Source organism: Carcharhinus amblyrhynchos, chromosome 17 (genome assembly GCF_965287045.1).
Source record: "Carcharhinus amblyrhynchos chromosome 17, sCarAmb.v2.hapA, whole genome shotgun sequence".
NCBI classification, from domain to species: domain Eukaryota; kingdom Metazoa; phylum Chordata; class Chondrichthyes; order Carcharhiniformes; family Carcharhinidae; genus Carcharhinus; species Carcharhinus amblyrhynchos.
In genome coordinates, this window is record NC_137340.1 from 23556386 (window position 1) to 23582279 (window position 25894).

At 38.7% G+C, this 25894-nt stretch overlaps 1 protein-coding gene across 9 annotated transcripts in view; it reads right to left on the reverse strand.

The window, feature by feature from the left end:
- Window positions 1-25894, reverse strand: part of LOC145354384 (methylated-DNA--protein-cysteine methyltransferase-like) — a 370957-nt gene that overhangs the window by 153248 nt on the left and 191815 nt on the right. For all 9 annotated transcript variants that reach the window (XM_080205619.1, XM_080205622.1, XM_080205617.1 and 6 more), the window contains one exon: window positions 3473-3633. In XM_080205619.1, coding sequence (XP_080061745.1) covers window positions 3473-3633 — 161 coding nt within the window. The remainder of the gene's footprint in view (window positions 1-3472; window positions 3634-25894) is intronic.

Below are 25894 nucleotides of genomic sequence, written 5' to 3' on the forward strand. Positions count from 1 at the left end.
GGGTTGTATTGTTCATTTTCTTTCACTTCCCTCACCTTTTATTATATTTGTTGCTAAAATTTTGGGATTGCTCAAAATATTCATATTTTCAATACGCTTAGAAAAGCTGGGATTCTTTACTTTCTTGGAATAGATGTGAATTTCATGAATTTGCTAAAATTGCATGGAATTACATCGAATCTGCTGTACAGAAACAGAACACTTAATTCAAGCTGCCCCCAACCCAATCTCATCTCTCCCAGACCATCGCAAAGCAGTATCTTATTTTCGCCACTTCTCGGGTATGATGCTTCAGTTGAAGTTAGAGCTTGGTCCAACTAATAATTGCTGTTCATCTTGATTTCCTGAGAAGGAAATTGGACCCCCTTAGACACATTTCTTTAGCACAGAATTACAAGGAATAGGTGCCAAATTTATGGGGTATGTCTTGCACCCAACCAGCTTGTGGAGTACACTTGACTCAATGGGTCAAAGAGGCTTTTCCGCACTGCATGATTCTATGACTATGACTCTATGACAGAAGATAGAAGGTCAAGCAATGGGGAAGCTGGCCAGGAGATAACATGGATACCAGAGGGGAGGAATTCAGATCAACAAGGGGGCAACTATTGAAGAGCAGACATTGGAACTAAGGAAAAGGCAAAGAAATTAAAGTCTGCAGCCAGCAGAATAGTCTGAGACCTGAGTTCACAGAGGTTCCCAAAAAAGTATGACTGTCGGCTTAAGAAACTGAACATTTTTAGCAGGTTTCAGCCCGTAACATTCTCCTGAACTTACAATTTTGAGAAACTTCCTGCACTCCTCAGTAAATATGGAAACTCACTGCATAATAACTGCCATAATTAGGAGCAGTTAAGAAAATCTGAATGTACAGATTTCACACGGAAACTTCAAACACAATCTGAAACATGAACTTTCAACTTTTCATGATGTAATCCCCAAAGCAAATTTGATACATACTATATATTAGCTGATGTCCTTAAATTAGTTATAATAGCACTGTCAAATCAGATACAACTGGAGAGCAATAACATATTCTAACTGGCCACAGCAGTCACAATTGCTTTGTTTAAATTATACTAAGAATCAAAACAATTATTATTCATATATAAAAAATTGCAAGTTCTCAAAAGGATTGTAATATTCATGTTTGAATGATACTCTGGACTTTAACATTTAAATACAATATTTTGGTAAGAACTAATTATTGTTCACATCTATTTGTAAGAGAAAGGTTGATATTAAATTGGTTTAACCTTTTCTTAAAGCAGAAAGAATTTGCATTTATATATCTCCTTTCACAACTTCGCAGCCAATTAAGTGCTTCTGAAGTGGAGTCTAAGTTATACTGAAAGCAAAATGCAACAGTCAATTTGCAGACACAATGAAACCTCACAAATGGCAACAAAATAAATAACCAGCTAGTCTTTTGTTAAGTAGGTGATTTTAAGGAATCTTTTGTATTCAGCTGAGGGGGGCAGACAGGGCTTCGATTTAACAAATCACTCCAAAAATGGAACCATTCACAATGCAGCATTCCCACTGTATTACACTTAAGCTTTATCCATTTTCTTGTGTTCCTTATAAAATGTACAAGTTAATCAAATTCTTAGTAAAGACAGATAGTTGCTGCACCATTTAACATGCAGGAATTTATTTATTTTGCTGTAATGATTAAGGAAACCATTACTTATATTTTTTCCAGGAAGCAATTAACATTTAGCTGATTTTGGGCAAATCCTTTACAAATCGTTTTCAACCTTCCTTAACTGAAGAGGCACACATTTCCTTCATTCTTCTTGCCTTTGCACCAGTATAAGGTCTGACGCACCATGAACAATACTACAGTAAATTATTCCTACCATATCATTTCTCAGAGTAAGCAGAATGCGCACTGTTTTATAAGGATCACATCATAAGGAAAAATATATTATTCTGCTGCTGTGTATGCGCCTTTAAGGCAGTGACCTCTAATTGCTGTTCATAAAATAAGGTTCAAAGTTTAATTTCTGTTCACTTTAAAGTCACAAATTGGTTTTTGTTTCCAGATTCCAGAAGTAACTCAAAGATTGCAGTACTTTTGGTCCTTGTATCAAATTAATGTCCTATGTTGAATTTCACCTCGAGTGAGTTTTGGAGGGATTGGTGGACTGGAAGAGGTTAGAGACAGAAGGAGGAAAGATCTTAAAAGGGCTTTTATTCAAAGATGCAAAATTTTAATTTAAAGGTTTGGGTGACTGGAAGCCAATGGAAGTCTATGTGGACAGGCGAGTTGAACTTGATGTGTGATAGGATATGAAGCTGAAAATTAGAGGATGAAGAGTGGGAGGTTGACCATGTTTAGCTAAACATATGATGTGGAGATGCCGGCATTGGACTGGGGTAAAACAGAAAGAAATCCAAGTGGAGAGGATCTCCAAAAAGATCGCGCATGTCAACACAGGATTTCTTTCTAGCTAAAGATATTGCAGCTCTGCTAAGAGGAGGGACAAGCAGGCTGATAACCCAGACAGAGTTAGTGGACAAAGTAGAGTTGGATGTCCATTAAAGCTGCACTATGCTGGCAAATAATGCTACCGAGGGACAGCATGTAAGATGAGTAAAAGGGGGAAAAGGTAGTTCAATGGAGGACTCTGGAGATAATGGTGTGGGGATGCATTGTGAAAAATAAGCCATTGCTGGTCTTTCTTTGGCTCTGTTTGGACAGGAATGAGTGAAACCCAGCAAAGGTAATCCCACTTTGCTGGAGATAGATGGCAGGGCCATGTAGATAAAGCTTGCAGAGGGGCCAGAAAGATGGTGGAAGGATAATGTACCTTAGGCAATCACTCTCTCCCCACGTGCAAAATAAATTCTTTCCACATCAGTAACAAATAGAATCAGCAGGTTGTGAACAGCACTATGTGTACACAATGTCAACGGAACACACCTTTATGGTTCCATATAAAAGAAAATACTGATCAAAAGTACCAGTTCCTAGGCTGCCACCAATGAACAATTGTGAAATACAAAACTGGGTAGCAAGGGTGACTAAGAAACTCTAACAAAAAGTGTTTCTTTTACTATGTTAGGATAATGTGACAATTCAGCAGAATACATTTTTTCTTTAAGGAACACTCAGATATTGGCAAAAGGACAATGCAGGTCAACAATAAGCTCATTGAAAACTTTACAGCTATTCAGATGTGCTTACATTCAGACCTTTCAGTCTGCATATGTCAGGGGTGGAACTGCATCATTTTCAGCTTTCTTGCCAGAATATTTGCAACTATGTGCCAAAACTAACAGAACCACTTGGAACAGTTAAAGAACCTTATCGTTCCTAAATACCCAATGTTATGTGCTGTGTCTCAAATTCACACAGGACAAAATGCTCCATTATATCGTTGTCAATAAAACAGGAACGCAATGCAAGTTAAAATCATGCACAGTCAAAATATTATTACATGAACACAACTAGACTGCAACAGACCTTGTTGAAAAACGGGATGGTGAAAGGCAGGGAGAGGAAGTTTTTCTGTTGTCCAAGGTTCAGAGAAATAGGCCTGAAGCCAGGTCATACAGTATTTCAATGATGCTGTCATTTCCTCTTGGCTTTCACATACCTCACAAGTAAATGAGGCCACTCTTGTCCTGCAGAATTAAATGATAACATTTCTTCAGCAAGTTTGGCATTTGTGAACTTTAAAATGGCTTCAACTGCATGGAAACAATCTTTTGTTAGTTTTCAATTTGACAACCAAATCTGAAGAGCAGTCTTCAAAATTGCAGATGAATAATAGTTCCCTAATGATTAAAAAAACAATTACAACATACCGAGCATTCTGTTGAAAATTGATTCAAATGCTCGCTGCCTTATATTTTCTCTTAATTTTTTTTCTATCAATGAACCCTAAGAGATTTGAACACAATTCATAATTTATGAAGACCAACTTACAATACTTGACTGTTGATTAATATGAAAGTTTATTTTCTATACCGCAGCAACAGTGTTTGCATTCAACATGTCAAGTTACTTGTTCAGCGAAAGATAATTATTTATAGACATAGCTCCTTGGAACCATAATAAATCATCCACATACATCTACTTCCAGGCATGGCCTCAAAATGAAGTTGGAATGGATAATTTTAACATGCCGTGAACGCTTTTGAATGCGGTTCTAAGTATTGCAAATCTGTTTGTGATTTTCCTTTACCTCTTTCAATCCGCATCAGATTCACAACGCTGGTTAAAATCTTATGCTATATAAAGAAATATACCAAAAAAAAAGTATTTTCTTCTGTCTGATGATCTGTCCCAATTCAGCATTTTCTTCACGAAGTCTACAATATATTTACAGTTCAAGAATATTTACTATGAAAATAATCAGATCAGAGAAAATGTGTTTCCTGTGATTAAGTGACACCAAAACCCGTGTTTAATCAAGAAGCACAGCGACTTCCTATTGATGACATTACCTCACTAATTCCTGGCAGAATATGGAGAAAGATATTAAGGCAAAAAAAATCATTGCTTACAATCACAGCTGTGGAATGTTTAAGTTGATATCATCAGCCGCCACCGCCACCACCCCCCCCCCACCCCCACATTCCCTCCCCCCACCATTCCCTCTCCCCATGTGCTTATGATAAGCCCTCCTTTAAAGCAGAGGTCAAGCTAATTTGTACCGGTGTGCTTGGAATTAATGTGAACCACTTTTATTATTTGTTCGATTTACATGGCAGCTTAACTATCATTTTCACAAAGAAGTTTTCAATTTGTATTAAATGGACACATTGCATGAAGTAATATAAAACACAGTACTTGATCTTTATGTCACATCACAAGACACTGTGGGACATCATGGAGATTCTGAGTTCACTTCACTTACACCCATCTGCATGGGTGAACAACAAAATGAATTTAGATAGAATTACATTAAACCCACCTCAGGAAATGGTATGTTTTTAACTCGGATTTAATCAGAATTAAGCACCATTTACATAGTACATTTAGATTGGAATTAAGGGCTGATTTAGATCAAATTAGAATTAAAAACCTCCATGTAAACAGGGTTTTGTATCAAGCTGTGTCATGTCATTGATTAACTTAATAAATCTCAGGCAGCACAAGGCAATAAAAAGCCTACTATTGGAGTGCTACCTGGTTTCTTCCACATCACTGTTCCTCATGTTAATAACAATGACTTTTTGTCCACATGGTTACATTTTGATGAATCAGAACTTTGATTTGGTCGTACATCAAGTCGCAAACTCTTAATTCTTGACTAGGTACCTCAAATAGGAACATGAGCACTTTCAATCTAACAGATAATAATATAGCATTAGAACTGTTACATCGTGCTGACGTGTGCTTGCTTTGCTTATTACTACGGTATCAGAAATATGTCAACTGCAAAGAAATACAATCCGAACAAATCCAGTTCAGAAAAATAACAAGAACTTTTGTTTCTAATTCTTTCAGACTAGTTATAAATTGACATTTGCTTTCAGAAATAAAAGGAATAGAATTTAACAAACCTTTAATCAACTTCTTGGAGGACATTATGGAGCACTCAATTACTCTACTGCACTCACCGCATTCAACTTCCTATTAGTTGCCAGAAAAGCATACAGTAGGTTAACAGGACTCCCTTGATCCCAAGTTCAAAATCTTTCAGAAATTCTGGAGATTGCACGAGCAGAAGTTCGCTAATGCAACCTTCCTCTAAATATGTGTATTATTGGTATACTGAGTGCGTACTAGGCATAGGTGAATTGTGTTGCAAATCCATTAACTTGTGCGTTATATCATTAATAAATAATCTCAACTGTCTTAAGTGCTGCTTTTTTTCTGTAAATTGGTTTATACAATTTTATAAATAATACAAATTTATCTGTTACAAACCACGACTGATATTTCATTTTATCTGCATACAACACCAACTGTCGGCAATGTCGTGACTGGCTGAAGAAAACAGATTACGCAGCCGTTAAAAAATGTACAACTTCCTACTGGTGTCTTATCATTGCCATTACTTGGTACCACAGCTGGAGTATGTTAAAAGGTTCATTTAACAGGGAAAAATACATTTTGGTGACTTAAATATATTGACATAAGCATACTGACCAGATGTCAATGCATAATACTTAAATAACTATTAAATAAACAGTCGCTGTAATTGGACAAAATTGGCGGAGTTCTTTTAGAAATGTATTAAAGTGTATTCTCTGGCACAGGAAAATTTAAGTATATAAAATCAAAATCTAGTCATGCTTACTAACATCTGTTTTTATTTGTTAAGCAAACAATTTAAAACCACTATCTTTTCAACACAGCTAGTTTCAATAATGAGACTAAAACTCGTGTCCTTTAATTCTAATATTGTGAAGGTTCTGAAATCCAGTGGGGGCAGTTTTGTATTCAGCACCCATTTGGAACTTGAAATTCAAGCATATGTACCTCAGGCCTCACTTGGTATGGTTAGCTTAGATAGCTGTCACTAACACCTAGGGGTTTATTAATAGGCAGAAATTAATTGTATGTAGACTGAATTAATGAGATGGAAAAACATGCATATTTCAGCTAATGCTGAGGGGAATGGCCTCTGTTGAAGCATCCTTAATGAAGTAGTCTGTCTAAAGCAATGATGTGCAGAACAGAACCCAGTGAATTAAAGTGCTCGGCTGATCATGTAGGTTGCAACTACTGTAAAAACTGCTGTGAAATGTAAACACCAGACAATGGTTTTAAGCACAAAGTTGACCCCTGTTGCGCATTCTGCAGCCTGCTATCTACAGATTTATAAATAAATGATTAGATGTAAAATCTCTGGAGGATTTTTCTTTTCCACAGCAATTACAGGAGCAGATTATTACCATTCAAGTGCAGTTCCAGTTAAAGTTCATTGACTGGCAGGAATCATTCATTTCTGTCCTTATGCCTTAAGTCGCTGTGACAGGGAAACTTACAGCTAAGCATGTAGTAAATAAACTGTAACAAGACAACTCAATACAAACATATACTGTGCATAGGTTGGTTTTAGGAAAAACAACATTAACAAAATCAGCAGACCAAATTAGCAAAATAAATTACTTTTTCGTATGATCTGTCAACCAGGGCATTCATTCTATTGTCACCTTTGCATGGGTGTCATACTTTTATACAGTGCAATGATGTGTAAAATACTGCAACTCGGACAATTTCTGATAAATGAATGCCTTAGATTTATATTTTCCAATAAGATTACAAATATTCAATGACTATAACTAGTTCTTAGAATTAATGACAGGATGCCCATTTTATGTGATAGTCATCTCCGAGTGACTACAAGCGTTCCATAATCATTTACAACCAGTAACATGCCTATTATTATGATCATGTTGAATGCTGCTTGTCTGCTGTGGTTAGAAATTACACGTTCTGGAAAAGGCCATGTGCATGTGTATGAAGTAGAATTCTCCTCCCGCCATGACACTTCCTTTGGGAACTCTACAAAAAGGTTGTATAAACAGAAAGGGGGAAGGTACTTCTCAAGCAGGAATGTTATAATGAATCCCTGTTTGTGAGGGATAATTAGAAAGCATTTTAAAATGGCCACACATATAAATATTTGTGCATGTGTATGCACTTTGTAAGTATGGACAGGAAACGCACGATATGTGCACTGTAGAAATGGATCTCAAAATCTTTCCACGATGACGTGATGGTATGAACTATGATAAATGAAATTATGAGTAGGTCACACTGTGGTTGGGTCATCTAGGAATATTTTCTAAATATTATAATGGTCCTTTATCAATTCTGCTTATGTGAAAAAGTTCCAGTGTGATGAGGACCTGGATAATAAGCCTCAAATTATAACCATGATTATTTAGCCAAAATTAGTCAGTAGTCCTTCCTGGTCATACATGCTCAGCCTCGCTAACTCAATGCAATAACCCAGAAACAGAGTTAGACTGCGTGCCCTGTGTACTTCAGCAAAAAAAAACTTCAGTGCATGGAATTAGCATGCCAGTTGAGTTTTCGTAAAGAGCTAATTGTCTGACCAACTCTTGACCATATTAAATCATGAAGATGGTCCAGCTGAATGAGACAGATATTGGTCTCAGTCAGTAGCTTTTGAAATTCCAAGCAATGGTAGACAGCCCCTTAAACTGGTCTCATATCTTGTGCCAAGATTTGGTTTGCCACTGCAAAATCATCTTTTCCAACTGGACTACCTTTACATTCTTAAAGTTAGCAACCTCAAACTAGAGCCACACTGTTATTCCACGAATCAATAGAATGCAAAACCACGTTGCTTAAAGCAAGAATTGCAGTCCAACTACTTTAATACATTGTTGCTGGTACAGCTTTTGAGATTCTATGGAAATCTACTACTTCCCTTTTTGATCTCAAGTTTTTTGCCTGCTTGTTTTCTGTTCCCGTAGAGCTACTGATCAACAATTATCACAACTGAATTAAAAATAGCTTTTTATTGTACTCCCAAAGTCATTTTGAATAGATGGAAAATATTACAAACAGTTCAATGAACTGAAACTGCAATTAAAGTTTATTTACAAAAGTCGGGAAAACTTAGAGCAAATTTGTCTAACATTGGAGTAAAAAAAATAAATATCATACATTTCTTCAGGTGTGATTTCATAAGATTTCGTCAGACTATTTCTTCACCAATAATTAGAATGATCTCTTGGGAAAATAATTTAAAAATCCTTAATGTTTGATAATAGATCAGATATCTTGTGCTCCAGATAGGAAAAGAAAGAACAGGAGTAGGCCATTTGGTCCCTTAGGCCTGCTCCACTATTTAATATGACCATGGCCGATCCTCTATCCCAATGCAATATACCCTCTCCCAACCCATACCCCTTGATTCCATGACAGGCTATTTCCTTCTTAAAATTATTCAGTGACTTGGCCTTCACACCCTTCTGTGGGAGGGAGTTCCACAGGTTCACCAGTCTGAGTTGAGAAATTTCTCCTCCTCTTGGTGCTAACTGCTCCATATCCTGTAACTGTGACCCCTAGTTCTAGACCTGTCAGGCACAGGAAACAATATCTCTACATCTTTTTGATTTATTATTGTCATATGTATTAACATACAGTGAAAAGTATTGTTTCTTGCGCACTCTCCAGACAAAACATACTGTCCATAGAGAAGGAAACGTGAGAGCGCAGAATGTAGTGTTACAGTCATAGTTAGGGTGTAGAGAAAGATCAACTTAATGCAAGGTAAGTCCATTCGAAAGTCTGACAGCACCAGGGAAGAAGCTGTTCTTGAGTCAGTTGTTACGTGACCTCAGACATTTGTATCTTTTTCTCGAAAGAAGGAGCTGGAAGAGAGAATGCCCGGGGTGCGTGGGGCCCTTAATTATGCTGGCTGCTTTGCCAAGGCAGCAGGAAGTGTAGATAGAATCAATAGATGGGAGGCTGGTCTGTCCAGACCTCTCAGAATTATATGTGTTTCAATTGTATCCCCTCTCATTCTTCTAAATTCCACTGATTACAGGCCCAGTCGACTTAACCTCTCCTCATACAACAATTTTGCGATCCTAGGAATCATCTGGTGAATCTTTACTGCACTCCCTCTATGGCAAGTATATCCTTTCTTAAGTAAGGAGACTAAAACTGTACACAATACTCTAAGTGGGTCTCAGCAAGGCCCTGTACAGCTGAAGCAAGACATCCTTGTTACTGCACTCAAAACCTCTGGCAATGAAGACCAAATTACCATTAACAAAAAATGAATAAGTCAAATGCCTTGCTGTCAATGACAGTTACTCTTGCTAGCAATAAGTTCTCTTGTCCAGGATGTTGGCACACCACCAACTATTGGCATTGGTAATGAATCACTGGAGATTTACATATCTAGACTTCAGAATCACCAGCAATTATTACCCAATGCTGAAATCGCCACACACACATGGCAAATGCTGCAGTTATGTCTAAGCAGAGAAAGAGTGTGTGAAACAACAGCAACCTGATTGAGAACTACAAAGTTATCAAGCCTACATCCTTAGCGCATACATTTCCAATGGTGAGAACATGACAAAATATGCCAGGACTGAAAAATGGCCGAACTGTTTCCTTGTTCATTGTCTCAGACATGTTCTCAGCATCTCTTGGCAGGACAAGGTCACCCAACAATAGTCCTGCTGCTTTTGAATTTCATCAGCATACACTAATTTTCAAGCCAATGTTGTCACGTTCATTGAATAAAAGATGGCTTTATATCCAAAGATCTTCTGTATGGCAAAATTGACCACTGGGTTCTTAACCTTCTGGATTTCCATTCTGCTACAAAGAACAGCAGCAAGTGAGATAAGGAAATGGTGGATATTGACGCTGATAACTGGGAAGCAATCATTGATGGCCATGTCCTCTGGAGGCTGACTATGATAGGGTGTTTTAAGAGGTGAGGAGAAATTATAAAGCCCAGCTAGTCTGGAGGAGGGCCCAGAGATAACAGAGGCCAGTGAATCAAGCACCTTCTCAGTCTTCTTCTGAAGCAGAGACTGTCATTTCAGAATGGGGCTCCCATGCCACAAGAGGCAACGCTTAACCCAGAGCTGCCCCATTATAGTGCAACCCATCATCTTATGAGGTGGTCAATTCCCCACATCACAGAGCTGCACTGGTTGTCATCATTATAGCAAGGATGTTGTTGAGGCCCGCAACCTCACAATGTTCACTGACCCAGCATATTGTATTTATACATCCACATTTAAACATCCGACAGCAGAACTACTTCCACTTCAGCAGCCAATAGCCGAAGTCAAGTCAAGTGGCTGCTCCATCACTTGCCTGCAGATGCACAACTGAACACTGGGATTTCTTTCCCCTCATTTTTGTCTGTCATTTCTTCAAAATTGACAAAACGTGTTGAGGCATGTTCTGACCTCTTTCCGCAGCTGCAAGGCTTTGTGTTTTCTGACTCTGACACTCTTCCTTCATTGTTCACAACCCTCTAACTTTCATCCTTGCTGTAATTTTCCCTTCCCATTAACATTGAGCTTGCTATTTACATTAAATCTGCACCTGGAGCTACAATTAATTAGAATAATGAGCTGAACATAAAGATCATGCACAAATAGTACATTTCACTCCAGAGTGATGTTTTATACCCGGTTGAAACCACTTAGAAGCTAAACTGCTGCAATCTTGGAGATTCGTTCTGATGTATCCAAAAGTTCTACAAAGACTTTACAGAATGATGAAAGTGGATTTCTACTCCCTTTCCTAGCTGACCCATCCAGAGCAATACAAATGAGGTTTGGCGAATTTTAAATTAGTGCAGGCCAAGAATTTGGCAGGAATCAACCATCTGTTGTTGAAATTGGATGAGCTGAAGGACACTGCCAGGGTCCTGAAAGGACAGGCACAGGGGAGATGGATCACCGTGGTTAGGCAGGTGAGACAAGACTGGGAAGTCCAAAATTTCCCTGTGAAGTCCTGATGAGCACTCCAGCAAGAGAACTTCATATACATGTTAAAAACGTATCTCACCGGTGCCCTTCTTCCCACAATGCAGCTCCCAGGAGATTTGGTCTGACGGGAGACCCAGCACTATTATCTTCACGAAGCCTCAAGTTAAAGTAGCAGTTGGCACCTTTATTGCCATCAGAACCTGAAGAATTCTTTCAATTTCTGGCACATGTCCTTGCTACTTGCAATTTAAAATTGCACTTGCCCAGGTCAGAGTAGAATGCAGTGTGCCAGTGCCCCATTCCATTTAATTGCAATCCTGCTTGGTTTTTCTGATAAAAGCGACCCCAAAAAATGTTTTATAGCATAAGAAAGCTCAGTTGCCCCAATGTACTTGTGTTGAATGTCCAAGTTACCCGCTAATTCTCCCGTTTGTCCAAAATTTTCTTTTTCCAAATATTTAATTGACTTTCTTTTCAAAAGCTATTATGAATTTTGCTTCCGTCGTTGGACCAGATCAGGTACTCCATTTCCCAATGATGTTTGGGGAGGGTGGGGGGAGTTTGGAAATTCTCCTAATTTGTCCTTTTATTATTTTGGTAATAGTCATTAATTGATGTCATTAGTTATCAACTCACTGCGAGAATAAATATGTCTTATTTACCATATCAATACTATCGTAATATCCAACACTTTTATCAAACATCCTCTTAATCGTCTCTATTCTGTTGAAGAAGCTGCCCTTTCACTAGTTTCACCTCATAAGTAAGTGGCATAATGCTGATTTCATCATCAAAATTGGGCAGCGTGGTGGCGCAACGGTTAGCACTGCTGCCTCACTGCGCCAGGGGCCCAAGTTCAATTCTAGCCTTGGCTGACTGTTGTCTGGACTTTGCACGTTCTATCAGTCTCTGCATTGGTTTGCTCCGGGTGCTCCGGTTTCCTGCCACAGTCCAAAGACATGTAGATTAGGTGGATTGGCCATACTCAATTGCCCTTTGTGTCACGGAGGTTAGCAGAGTAAAAACGTGGAGTTACGGTGATAGGGTCTAGGTGGGATTGTTGTCAGTGCTGGCTTGATGGGCCAAATGGCCTCTTTCAGCACAGTAGGGATTCTACGACTCTTAAAATTGAAGACCTGAATTAGCTAAAAGTGGAAATTACTGTACTTTTTCCATTTTCCCCCATTTTATTTTCACTAAATGCCCATTGCAATTCAGAAATGAAATGTTATAATTACTGGTGCTGCTAAATCATTTCTATTCTTTCAGCTATTATTAACTGAAAAATTGGGGCATTTCAGTGATACTTCTATGGACCAACTGGGAGAAATTAGAGTAGTCTGCCTAAAACTTCTGTTCTAATATATATCTGCAATTTATGATAAAACGGAGCTATTATTCTCATTAGAATTCTTATTGAGCAGTGATACATGCCAGTGAACTAAGTAGCCTTCCACCCTTATGTCCACTAACCAGATACATTGACCACCAACAATGCACCACCATGTAACACAGGCATCACAGTACACTCATAATCTGTTCAAGAAGTTAAGAACAAACTAACATATTCTCTAAATTTAACAGCATAATGGTTTGGACATCACATAGACAACAACATTTAATGTACATTACCATACTTATAGCATAACTCACATAATGCTCTATTTAACTACTGCATCTATAATATAGAACCATAGAATCCCTACAGTGCAGATGGAGGTCATTTGGCCCATCGAGTCTGCACCAACAACAATCTCACCCAGGCCCAATCCCTGTAACCCCACGTAATTACCCTGCCAAATCCCCCTGACGTTAAGGGGCAATTTAGCGTGGCCAATTAACGTAATCTGCACGTCTTTGGACTGTGGGAGAAAACTGGAACACCTGGAGGAAACCCATGCAGATACAGGGAGAATGTGCAAACTCCAAGGAGACAGTGACCCAAGCCAGGAATCAAACCTGGATCACTGGTGCTGTGAAGCAGCAGTGCTAACCACTATGCCACTCTATCATGTTCTTATGCTAAAATGTATAAGAAAGAAGTACTATTAATGAAGAAATGCACAGGTGTCCCGTACGCTAATCAAACTGCCAGCTTCGAAACTAATCAGAATAATGTCCGCATGTCTTATGATTGAAAACATTGAACTATCTTACATCACCCTCAGTAATCATCAAAGATAACAACATATAGGTAAGTTACTGACAAGGGCAATTTCAAGGGAGTTTTAAGACCATTCAGTGTTCAGGTACTTCAGACCGTTACTGCGTTCAATTTTAACTTGGCCAGAAACACTGTACATTCCAATACACAACATTGTAGCATATTGCCAGCAGTAAGGCATTCAGTGAAATGTTAGCTGGAATTATTCAAATTTACTGCCTCAATGAGAGGGATCGAGGTACCTGACCCATGTTAACGAACATGATTTTGTATATTGTTGATGGTAAAGGGCAACACATTGAGTGAAAAGCCAATGAAGATAAAAAAAAGCAGAGATTCCAAGATTTATTATTAAAGCAATCTTCAAAATTCAGAAACATCTTCGTACTGATACAAAATTCTACCCAAAGGAGAGCATATATAAACTTGGACTGCAATTATACAATTCTGAATATTGTTTCAAAACTGAATTCATGTCCTGTCTGTCTCCTTGGTATGTATAAACATATTAGAAATCCCTTTGCAGGGTTGTTCTCTATGCTCTTTGCCCCCTTGCTGGTCCATACAAATTGATTTCTAATCAACAGACATTGTTCGTTATAATAATACAATAAATTATTTCATTTGTTTTAATCTTCAGGATTGAAGGACTCTGAACTTTTCAAATCAGCTAATTCCTGCAAATGAGGTGCATTCCAGTCATCAAGAACACCGACAAATTGGTTGTGATGCACAGCATTACAACAATAAAGTTTAGACATTAAGTGAGCTCCACAACAAAGACTTAATTAAAATCACTAGCACTAATTCTGTGATTCTACACCATGGGGAAGCTGTAATCTCAGGGAGTGCTGGTCGGAAATGGAGCTACAAGATTGTAGATCCAATTCTCCAACTCTGCCAGTGCTGCTCCCTGCTGAGATCACAAAATTAACACTTAGAAGACAGCCCCGTCTATCAAAGTTTTGAAATGGCTGAAGTCTCCTATATATCATACTCCCCTTTCCTTATCCCACCCCACCATGCTAGTGTCTTTCTCCCTCTTCTGAAGGCAGTGTATTAACAGTTACAAATTTGGATTGTGCATATTTCTCATGTTTTGGTATATCCTTTCATGCTCCTTACATTCCAGAGTAGGCTTACATTGCTCAATTTCTACTTATATAATAGTCACCCAGGTGATTTAATAATATTCCCTTCTTAACTTTACAAACTGGATACTGTAAACCCATGCACCTCCAATGTACACTTCTGCATTTTAGCAAAATCAGAACTGATGAATGTTGGCAAGATTGATAAACCAAGAAGCTGGCTTATTAAGAATGTCATTAGTGAGTGCTAGAGGCACCATAAGTTGAGCTTGATCCTGCTCTGGCCTGACTTCCACATTTTGCTTTAGGGATCATTTCGTAGCAATCAAAAACTGGCACCCTGGCTGTTACTCCTCTTTTCACTGCTGCGGCTTTCAGGTTCTTGTGGAATTACATCAGGATATTTCAACCTAGCACAGAATTGAACTAACAAGTTAAGTTTGACAAATTCGATAGAGCTCCTTTTGAAAAACTAACTGCTTGACTACATAAAGGGAATGCAATAAAATGTAATGGGTATGGATTTTCAGAAAGCCTTCAATAAGGTACCTCATAAAAGGCTTGTTAAAAAATCCTCAGTGCATGTTAGGAGGAGGAATGGTACCATGTGGACAGAAATTTAGTTAATAGACAAGAACATTAGAATAAATGCATGTTGCTTGGATGAAAGTGAAGTGTCCTAGGGCTAGAGTTGGGTCTATCCTTATTCACAGAATATATAGATGATCTTGACTTGGGTTCAGAGGTCATGGGCAGAATTTTCCCAAAACATTTCAAATTGTCAAAATGGCAAGAAAACAGGAGTATTCCATGCCAGTCTCTCAGGCACGCTCTGCATCACAATCTTTTGACAGAGTCCTCATATGATTCATGGAGCCATGGAGGCTCTAGGCACGTCACTCTCCCAAAATGGCTTCTGCTGAGCACTGTTAACAAGGGGAAGCTGCATTTAAACACTAACAATGCACTCACAGTCAGTCATGCCAGGCAGCTCCAGGCTTAAAAAGGGAGCTCTGGAAAAGCTGCAGGATGCAGTGAAGGAGAGGGGGGCCATCTTTATCCCCCCCACGAGATGGTTGATAACCCTAGGGGTCAGGCTGGCTACCTTGTGTGGGGTGCTCACCATCCACCTCACTGGCAAGGTAGGGTTGAGTTTAACATTTGATCTGAGAAAGGCACCTCTGACTGCTGCTCTCCCTCACTCCTGCACAGGCAAGTCTAGATTATGTGCTCATGCCTCTGGAGGGGGAATTTAATTCACTATTTCCTGACTCAGCAGTGAGACCATAGGCTGGCATGATAGGGTGTGAAGAACAAAGATGCTTAAAGGTTCAAATATACAATTCCATGAAACTATGAGTACAACTACTTGCATTTGTGTAAAATGTCTTTAATACAGTAAACATTGCAAGGTGCTTCACAGCAACGATTAACAGTTCAACATTTAACACCAAGCTACATAGGAGATATTAGGGAAGATGATCAAAAACTTGTACAAAAAGGTAGTTTTTAATTATAAGAGAGAGATAGGCAAAGAAATTGAGGGGGTTAGATAGGGAATTCTGGAAATTAGGGCCAAAGCAACTGAAATCATGGCCACCAATGGTGGAATTCCAGTACAGAATGGCAAAGAGGCCAAAATTGAAAGTGTGTGATGATCTAGGAATTTTTGGAGCTACAGGGGGCTACAGAGAGACTTAAAAACAATGATCAGAATTTTGGAGGTTTTGCAAGATCAGGAACCAGCATAGGTCAGCAAGTGCAATGGTGATGGGTTAACTTGATGTGATTAAGGCATGGTCTGCAGAATCACCGAATGGTCTCAAATTTACACAAGCGCACAACATAAGAATACAAGAAATAAAAGCGGGAGTCGGTCAACAGGCCTGTCTCACCATTTAATATGATCGTGCCAGATTTATGCCAACTTCAACTCCTTTTCCGGTGTCATTTCCCTACAGCCTTCTCTTCCTCGATTAGTCAAATATTTACTTTAAACACTTTTAATGATCCAGCCTCCACCATCCTTTGGGGCAGAGAATCCCAGAAGGAATTTCTACGCTTCTCAATTTTAAATAACCAGCCTTTTATCTTGGAGCTGTGACCCCTTGTTCGAGACTCTCCCACTGGTGAAAACAGTTATCTACCCTGTCAAGTTCCTCAAGGTCTTGTATGTTTCTATAAGGTCACCTCTCACTCTTCTAAACTCCAAGAAATACAGACCCAGACAATTCTGTCTTTCTCGATAGGGCAACCCTCTCATCCCAGGAATTAGCCTGGTGAATCTTCTTTGGACTACATCCAAATGTTACTACAATCTTTTTTTTAGGTAAGGGGACCAAAACTGTACACAATATTCCAGATAAGTTCTGATGACCACCCTGTACAATTGCAACAGAATCTTGCTACTTTTAAACTCTAATCCCTTTGCAATAAAAGGCCAAGATACCACTTGTCTTCTTAACTACTTGTTAAACCAGCCTGCTAGCTTTTTGTGATTCATGCACTAGAACATCAATAATCATCTGTACTTCACTCACCTGCAATCTTTCTATTTAAATAATAATCTGCTTTTGATTCCTCCGACCAGACTGCATGACTACACACTTCCCCACATTAAACTCCATTTGCTAGGTTTCACCCAGTCACCCAATCTATCTATATCCCATTGTAGAATCACAATACTCTTGTCACAACATGCTCTTCCACCTATCTTCAATACCATCGGCAAATTTGAAAACCTTACAGTCTGTTCCTTTCTCCAGGTCATTCGTGCAAACAGTAAACAATTGCAGACCAAGACTGATCCCTGTGGTATTCCACTGATTACATCCTTCCACTCTGAAAAGGACTCGTTTATTCCAACTCACTATTTTCTATGTAACAGCCAGTTTTCAATCCATGCTAACACACTTCCTCCAATTCCATGGGCTTTTACTTTAAGCATCAGCCTCTCATGCAGCGCCTTGTCAAACGCCCTTTGGAAATCTAAATACACGACACCTTCAGGATCCCCTCTATCTACTCTCTCTCTCACATCCTCAAAGAATTTGAACAGATTTGTTAAACATGATTTACCTTTCATAAAACTATGTTGGCTAGGTTTGATTATATTCAGCTTTCCTAAATGATGAGCTAATTCCTCTTTGATTATTGGCTCCAGCATCTTGCCAATAATAGATTTTAAACTAACTGTCCTAAAGGTCCCTGCTTTCTGACTCTCACTCTTTTGAGTAAGAGAGTTCCATTGGCCGTTTTCAAACAAAAACTTCAACCAATGTCCACTATCTCTGCAACCACTTCCATTAAAAACCTAGCATGTAGTTCATCGGTCCTGGTGACTTGTCTGCCTTTAGCCACTTTAGTTTCTCTAATACTCTAGCCCTTGTGATTGAGATTTTTGAGAGTTCTAGCATGTCATTTGAAATCAGCCCATCTGATATCTTAGGGATATTTCCCATCATAGTAAAGGCTAATGTAAAAAATTTAGCATATCTGCCACTTCTTTTTGCTATCATCAATTCACCCATCTTGTTCAGTAGCGGTCCCACATTTACCTTAACTGCCCGCTTCCTATCTGGCCTCAGACAGAGGATATAACAGCACACACAGTTTATATGCTCTGTCTGAGGCCGGAACTCTCCATTTACCTGACGAAGGGGCAAACCCCAAAAGTTTGAGTTTACTATCAAATAAATTGGTTGGACTTTAACCTGGTGTTGTAAGACTTCTTACTGTGTTTACCCCAGTCCAACGCCAGCATCTCCACATCATGGCTGAATCATATAGTCATAGATACAGCAAATCAGTTTGAGTGCATTAGAATAGACCACCTCTGTTCAAATGGTCGAATGCCTTTATTAATCTCAACAAGACAACGTTTAAAGTGGTCCCTTTTGTTCATCACATTTCTCTTGCAATTAATGGACCAAGAGGATGTCAATTGTAGATCTCGTAGTTCTGAAACCACACTGGGATTATCAGTCAAGATGCGCAGTCTGACAAGGATGATGTAGGCAATACTTTTCTCACAATGCAGGGAGGTGTCTCGATAGCTGTTGCAATCGTTGCTGTCTGTACAGGGTCACAATCTATACATCACGTATAATTTGGGCACTACTCCCCCCTTCTACTAGAGGCTGAAAAATTTGTGGGGATGCTGCAGGAATTCTGGTTTCCATGCTGATGAGTTCATGTGGTAAAGCATCATCCTTTGGAGCTTTGCCCATGGCAAGTCAGTCAATAGCTTTTCTGATCTCCTCCACAGAGAATTTGATATCCAGCTTCGCCATGACAAGGCAGGTTCCTATCATGTCAAGAGTTTCTTCAGTGACCATGTTCAGCATAGAATACCCATCAAGATAGTGTCCCACCCATCTCTCAAACTATTATTGCAGCTGGTGATGAACTCCACTACTTTCCGTTTTCAGTGAAGCCTTTTTCTTGGCTGAAGGCCTGTTGCCTTTATAATCCTTTCATTAATGCCCAGGCATTCACTATGTCAAAGGACATCTGCATATTCTGGCAGTAGTCATTGGCACACTGCCTAGGTATTTGTTTGACTTAACTTTGAGTGCCTTTTGGTACATTCAGAGTTTCCTCACTCATATCTCTCTTGTAACTAATGAGAGGGGACTGTTTGGCTTCAATAATCGTGATGTTAGCCTCGAACCAGTCAACATTTTTCCAGTCTTGCTTCCCTTGTGTTAAGAGTGCAGTATTGCAGATGGTACTTTATAAAATTATTCATTTCAGTTCTACACTCTGAACGAATGCCAGATATGCCTATTCAATAGACTTGCTGAACTGTCAGTTTATATCAGGTGAACATCATTGGTTGATATGAAAATGGCATTTTTGCTTTAAATGAAAAAACTTTGAGGGTTGCATCTAACCCTGGTGCGCAGCAGGAGGTTATCTGTATCACAGTCAGCGCTGTGGCAGCTGCATGTGTTGAGAATGCTGTTCAAAGAGTTGTGTTTGGTGATGATCAGATTCAGTTGTTGGCAATGCTTTTATCTTGGATACCTCCAGGACAATTTGCAGCATGCTCCAAAGGTTGTTAGTGACACAAAGCTCACGGTAGCCACAAAGCTCAAGTAATCTTTGTCCGTTCTAGTTTTTCTTTCTCAGACCATGGCACCTAAGGCAGGAGGGGCATGTCTCAGCTCCCATGCTGACTCTTGCATTGAAATCCCTAGCAGGTAAGAATGTTCTGACTTAGGGATTCTGGTGTTTTGCCTCTGCAGTGGAGCCCAGCGTTTGAGCATAGTATCTCACAATTGGGCCTGTTTGAGTCGAGAAGCAAATGCAGAGAACATGTCCTGGGCTATCATTGGGAGCAGCAATTTCCTTACAGTGGTCCAAACCTTGGACCTGTGTTTCCTCTGAAGACTACCCCCGCCAGATTTTGTTTTTATTCATTTAAGGGATGCAGTCGTTGATGGCTGGACCAGCATTTATTATTGTGCAGAAGTTGCTGGAAAGATGACACATTGGTAATGAAGTGGGTTGCACTTTTGGCACCACCTCCAAGTAGGCCAACCTCATCAAGTTCACGAATCAGCATGGTTTTAACTATATAGTTTGGTTGGTATAAACTATATATTGCAGCCAGAGATGGGTTTGCTCAGCCAGACGTTTTGTGGATATAACTTATTAATGGAAGCTTCACGATTGTACACAGTGAAGCTGAACAGATTCCCGTTCATCTTTAAGCCGCTGTCACTGCCTGGTTGATGAACAGCTCAGATGTGGTTATTATTCCCAACAGCTGAATCTTGTTGAAAATAATTTGCTAGTAGAAGTTGGTGAGAAATATTCCTCCTATTATAAATATTATGCAAGTATCACGCTTTCTTAGCAGTTGTTTACTGTGTTCTCTCAACACCAAAGATAGCAAACGATTTGCCCTCCAAATACCCAATTCTGTCCACAACCTTCTGTTCTGGCTGCCACTTGTGTATCGGATGAAAATGTGATGACAACACGCAACAAGGAGCAATGATATGACATTACCAGTCACGTTTCTGGTCCTTTGCAGCTTTATTTTTCTGCTCTTGTGGCAAATGACTCCCTTATTCAAATGGGAATAGGTAATTGATACAGCCTGATTGTGAAAACAGACTCAACTGTTTTCCACCTATTCCTTTCATTTGAAACAGCCGAAAATTCAGTGCAGGAAAGCACAAAAGTTGAAACTAATCAGAAAACAAGTGATACAAATTCCAGGAACAATTAACTAGTATTTGATTTAAAAGTTCTGGATAGCGTTTGCATTAAAGACTTGCATCAAAAATCACTACTTCTGTGTACAGCTGTATCATGATCATGCTATTTTGAGCTTATTTCAAACTATTACCTCTGGAAAATTGATGCACTTAATGCAAAACAAAAGTTCCCTGTCCTTTTGGGCACTTGAGTGCTTCCTTTTACCAAAAACATCTGGATTAATTTATCTAATGTATCTCACATTTTCATTAAACCAGGGTGGGATGGTATTTACAGAGTACCTTATCAAATCCTCAGGGAGTTAACAAGGAAAATACTTTTGAAGAGTAGTCAGTGTCATTATGGAGGTAGACAATCTACACTTAACAAATATCTCACTAAACAGCAAATGAATGAATAACCAGATAAACTATTTTTGACAGCCTGCATTGAATGAGAAATGTTTGCCAGGACACTCACGAGAATGATGCATTATTCTTCTTCAAATAGTACCAAGGAGTCTTTTATGCCACCTGAGGAAGCAAATAGGATCTTGTCCAAGAACAGCACCCCTAACAATGCAGCACTCCTGCAGCATCACACTGATGAGTCAGCCTAGATTATTGTTGAAATTTTAATTGGGCTGGAACCCACAGACTTCTAATTTCAAGGACAGACTGCTAACTGCTTACATAACCAGTGTTTAAAAACCTGTCATGTGCTTTGCAATACTAAATATGACCAGAAATATAAATAGAAAATGCTGGAAAAACTCAGCAGATCTGGCAGCATCTGTGGAGAGAGAAACAGAGTTATTGTTTTCAGCCCGTATGAGTCTTAGCACAGAAACGTCCTGATATTCAGACTTGTATATAGCTGTCAGGTCTAAATTGCAACTTTCCAAACAACAGTATTTCAATTGTCACAGTTATACAGAGGGTATTAGTTTCAAATAGTAGCAACGTGTTGCTCAAATGCAGAACAAGTGATAATCTGATATGCTGAAGATTTGTTTTGGAGCACTTCCAACTGATCAGGAGTGCTGATCGGGGTCAAATTTAAGTGGTCATTAACATCAGTTGGGCAGCAATTAAACTAGGCGAGACCCATCAGCAATTGGAAACGAGGGAGGAGCACAGACACGGCAGTCTGATTTTTTTTTGCTGCTTTCCGATCAATCTTCATGGTGATAAGTCAAGATGCTGATCAGGAGTGCTTTATCTTGGAACAGAGAACCAACGTTGGTCAATGATTTTTGACATGCAGGGCAAAAAAAATAAAATTATCAACAGATTGCCTCTTCAATATCTCTAGAATCTGAAGCGTTTCAAGGAAGCAATTACCTATTAACAGTTATTTTTGTGGCTAGCCTTTATGCTCTTTCTGTCAAATTCTTCAAATTTAAGACCTCACTCTTCCACCATGTAAAAACAAGAATTGAAGCAGAATACATGACCTAAACAGAACATTTCTCCCAAGTTATTTCATAGCTGCTACCAACTCATTAAGCCCTGGTAGAAATGTGAATATTCGATCATAGCATTCTGTAGCAGATTATTGCATGTGAATTATCATTCTATGTTGGATCTAAATACTAAAATTAAAATGTTTTTACAGAAAACCTAAAACAAGCATAATTGTACAAAGAGAACCCAATGGTTCTAAGTATTTGTTTCTCCTCTTCAGTATGTTTGATGATGTCTCAACGCCAAACACCGTAGTTAAACAGTATTACAAATAGGAAAGCAAATCAAAATCAGTTTAGTTAACACACCAAGATGTTTGTGTTTAATTTACTAAGAATGGAAGAAAAAACTGACAATTCACTGAATGGACTTTCATCTAAGCCTCCACTCACAATAATGTCACAAAGATTAGGGTCACTTTAATAATTCCCCATTTTCACATTGTTAAAATACAAATAAGTACAATTATAAGCAAGCATACACAGTCAAGAAATCAGAATTAGACTTTATTTTTGTCAGTGCTGCTCAATTAAAATATCAAATTTAAAAACACAATCAGCTGACTTATGTAATTTTTTATGGTAATCTATAAAAAAAACTTGTGCTTAATAGCCTTTTAATATAACAATGCAGATGCTAATAAAGGAAAACTCAATGCTACAGTTACTATTGCATAAATAATATATAGCTTGCACTTTTAGTGATACAAAAGTGGCAGTACATTCGTGAGTTATATTTTGAAGGGCATTTGGCATTGCTGGGAATTTGCACTGGATAGAAGACTTACACCAAGAACTGGAGCTAAAAATGCATTTAGATAGTTTGTGGGATCTCCTGGGCACTTTGAAACTTTGAATATTATGATACACTGAACAGGTCTCTGTACACTATTCTCACATTAAAATGAAGGTCTGCATCTGCATCCAAGCATGCATAGTGCAGAGTATAATTTGGGTCTTGACAGGTGTATTTCAAACATGACAGTTACCAGTCTGAATCATACAGCAGCCTTCAATTTAAAAAAAAATCCAGTCATTTTTCTCCTTCTACAGCCAGGTTATCTCATCTGAGTGAGAGTGGGCTATTTGCGGCATGAATGAAATAATTAGTCCCACTTGTCTGCTTGCACTTTAAAGCACATCAAAGATTTATCTGGTTGCTTCAATCTTTACAGTTTTGGCACGTGACTGACTGCAAAACTGGGCTTTGAAGCTGGGGGTTTCTAATTCAGTTCAAAAAGGCACTGTATCAGTGTTGTGTTCCAATATAATCTCCTATATCCCACCGGGGTATTTTACCATTGTCATTTGGTTCACAGCAATTCTAAGTGATGCTAAATCATCTATTTGCGAATTTGTCCTTTGCTATCCCTTTAGGAAAAGGAGGCTCCACACTACTAATGGCACATTACTATTGTAATATCATCTCACATTCATAGAACTTCACCGATAGGCCACATATATCTCTAAATGTTGGTGATAAATAATCATAAGTAATGGTCAAAGGATCATAAGTAATGGTCATATGTGTATTATTCTTTGTCATTGTATTCCAAAGGTTGGGGAAAATATTTTGATTTATTATTGTCACATATTGTTTCTTCTGCTCTGTATAACAAAACATGCCATTCATAGAATACATAGAGGAGAAGAAGAGATGAGGGTTCAGAATGTGGTGTTACAGTCATAGCTATGGTGAAGAGAAAGATCAATCTAAATAAGGTGGATCCATTCAAAAGTCTGATGGCAGCAGAGAAGAAGCTGTTCTTGAGTCGGTTGGTACGTGATCTCAGACTTCTGTATCTTTTTCCCAACAGAAGGTGGCGAAAAAGAGAACGTCTGGGGGCATGGCGTCCTTGATTATGCTGGTTGCTTTTCCAAGACAGATGGATGTGTAGACAGAGTCAATGAATAGAAGGCTGATACGCGTGATGGACTCGGCTATGTCCACAGCCCTTTATAGTTTCTTCCGGTCTTGGTCAGAACAGAGGCTATGTGATACCAAGCTGTGACACATCTGGAAAGGATGCTTTCTGTGGTTATCTAGGAAGTGTGAATTAATTAATGCCTTCACCTTTTGCAGCAGTTTAATCTTTACCCCCAAATGCATAATGCAAACTTTTATCTTGCTCTCAAACTAAGAAGAACTTTGTGATTTTACATAGTGAAAGCAAACACTTGAAACAGTAATGAGTAGAATAAAAATCACCAAACAGTCCAAACTGATAAGTTTAAAAAAAACACAAATGATCAGGAAAAGGAGTGATAAGTACATAGAAATGTGTCTTGATTAAAAGATGTTCAAAAACATAAAATGCATTGGCAATTACTCAAATAAAACATCCAGAGCAAAATTGTTAATGCGATCGGAAAGAACGTGTTTACAGTTTAAGGAGGGTGAGCAGGAACAGTTTTCAGACCCCTATTTGTTTCAACTCTCTGCTCTCACAGAGTAAGACATTGTATAGCTATGAGGTGGTTAAAGCAACAACATGACTCTGGAAATTATGAAGTGAACATTCTGTACTTATATACCAATGCAGGATTAGTTATGTACTCTACTTTAGGAGACACTAAAATAATCAATTTCAATAGGATCATAACAGCTGGAAAATGAAAACTAGTTTATAGCAAATGCATCTGCAGAACCTTGATGATGTAGATGATGATGATGATGATGATAATAATATGTCCCCTCTGGGACTCTCTAGTCACCTTGAAAAGAAAATCTATCCTTAGCTAACAATAAATGTAACCAGCCTCTATTTAATTCATTCAAACCTGCTACAAAAATATAACATTTTGAACACATAATCAGGCATTCTCACAACCTGTTATGTCTCTTCTTCACCAATATAGAAAATTAAAGCTGATTTATAACATCCCCTTTATTAAAGTGATGTCTGTTAATGACTTTACTAACCTATAGCTTTGCTAAGCTTCCTATGCCAAATTGGACAACAGCACTGAGTTGCCCTAGGCAAGGGTACATTTATGGCCAGAAGCAATATCAGGTCTGATTTTTGTGTCCTCCCCTTGGACCCTCTGGACCCAGAGGATTTTAACTTGCTGGGATCATACTACTTTGAGGCATATATGCCCTTGGGCTGTTCAATTTCTTCCTCAGCTTTTGAGGCATTTTGAAACATCTTTGAATGGGGAATCCAAGAGAGGTCAAGTATTTATTTTAATTAGTCTTTACCTGGACAATTTCCCATTCACTCATGATGATTCAATCATAAACAGCACTTAATGATCTTGCTTTTACATCTTCCACAGCAAACTACAAGGCCCAAGTAACAAGTTAAACTGCACCGGGATAAAACTTGTTCTCGCAATGTCAAAACAACAAAACAAATGATCTATCCCATCTATTTTCAAGTCAAAAGTGGAGTCAATGAGCTACAGAGTCACTGACTGGCATGTTGGCTCCCCAATCTTGTTCCCCTACTGACTTTTTTAGCATAAATGGATTTGGGGCTGGTGCAGCTACCTGCCCTCTATGGCAGGTAGCCAATTAGGCTCATTGAGACTCTTGCTCAGGTTAATTTTATA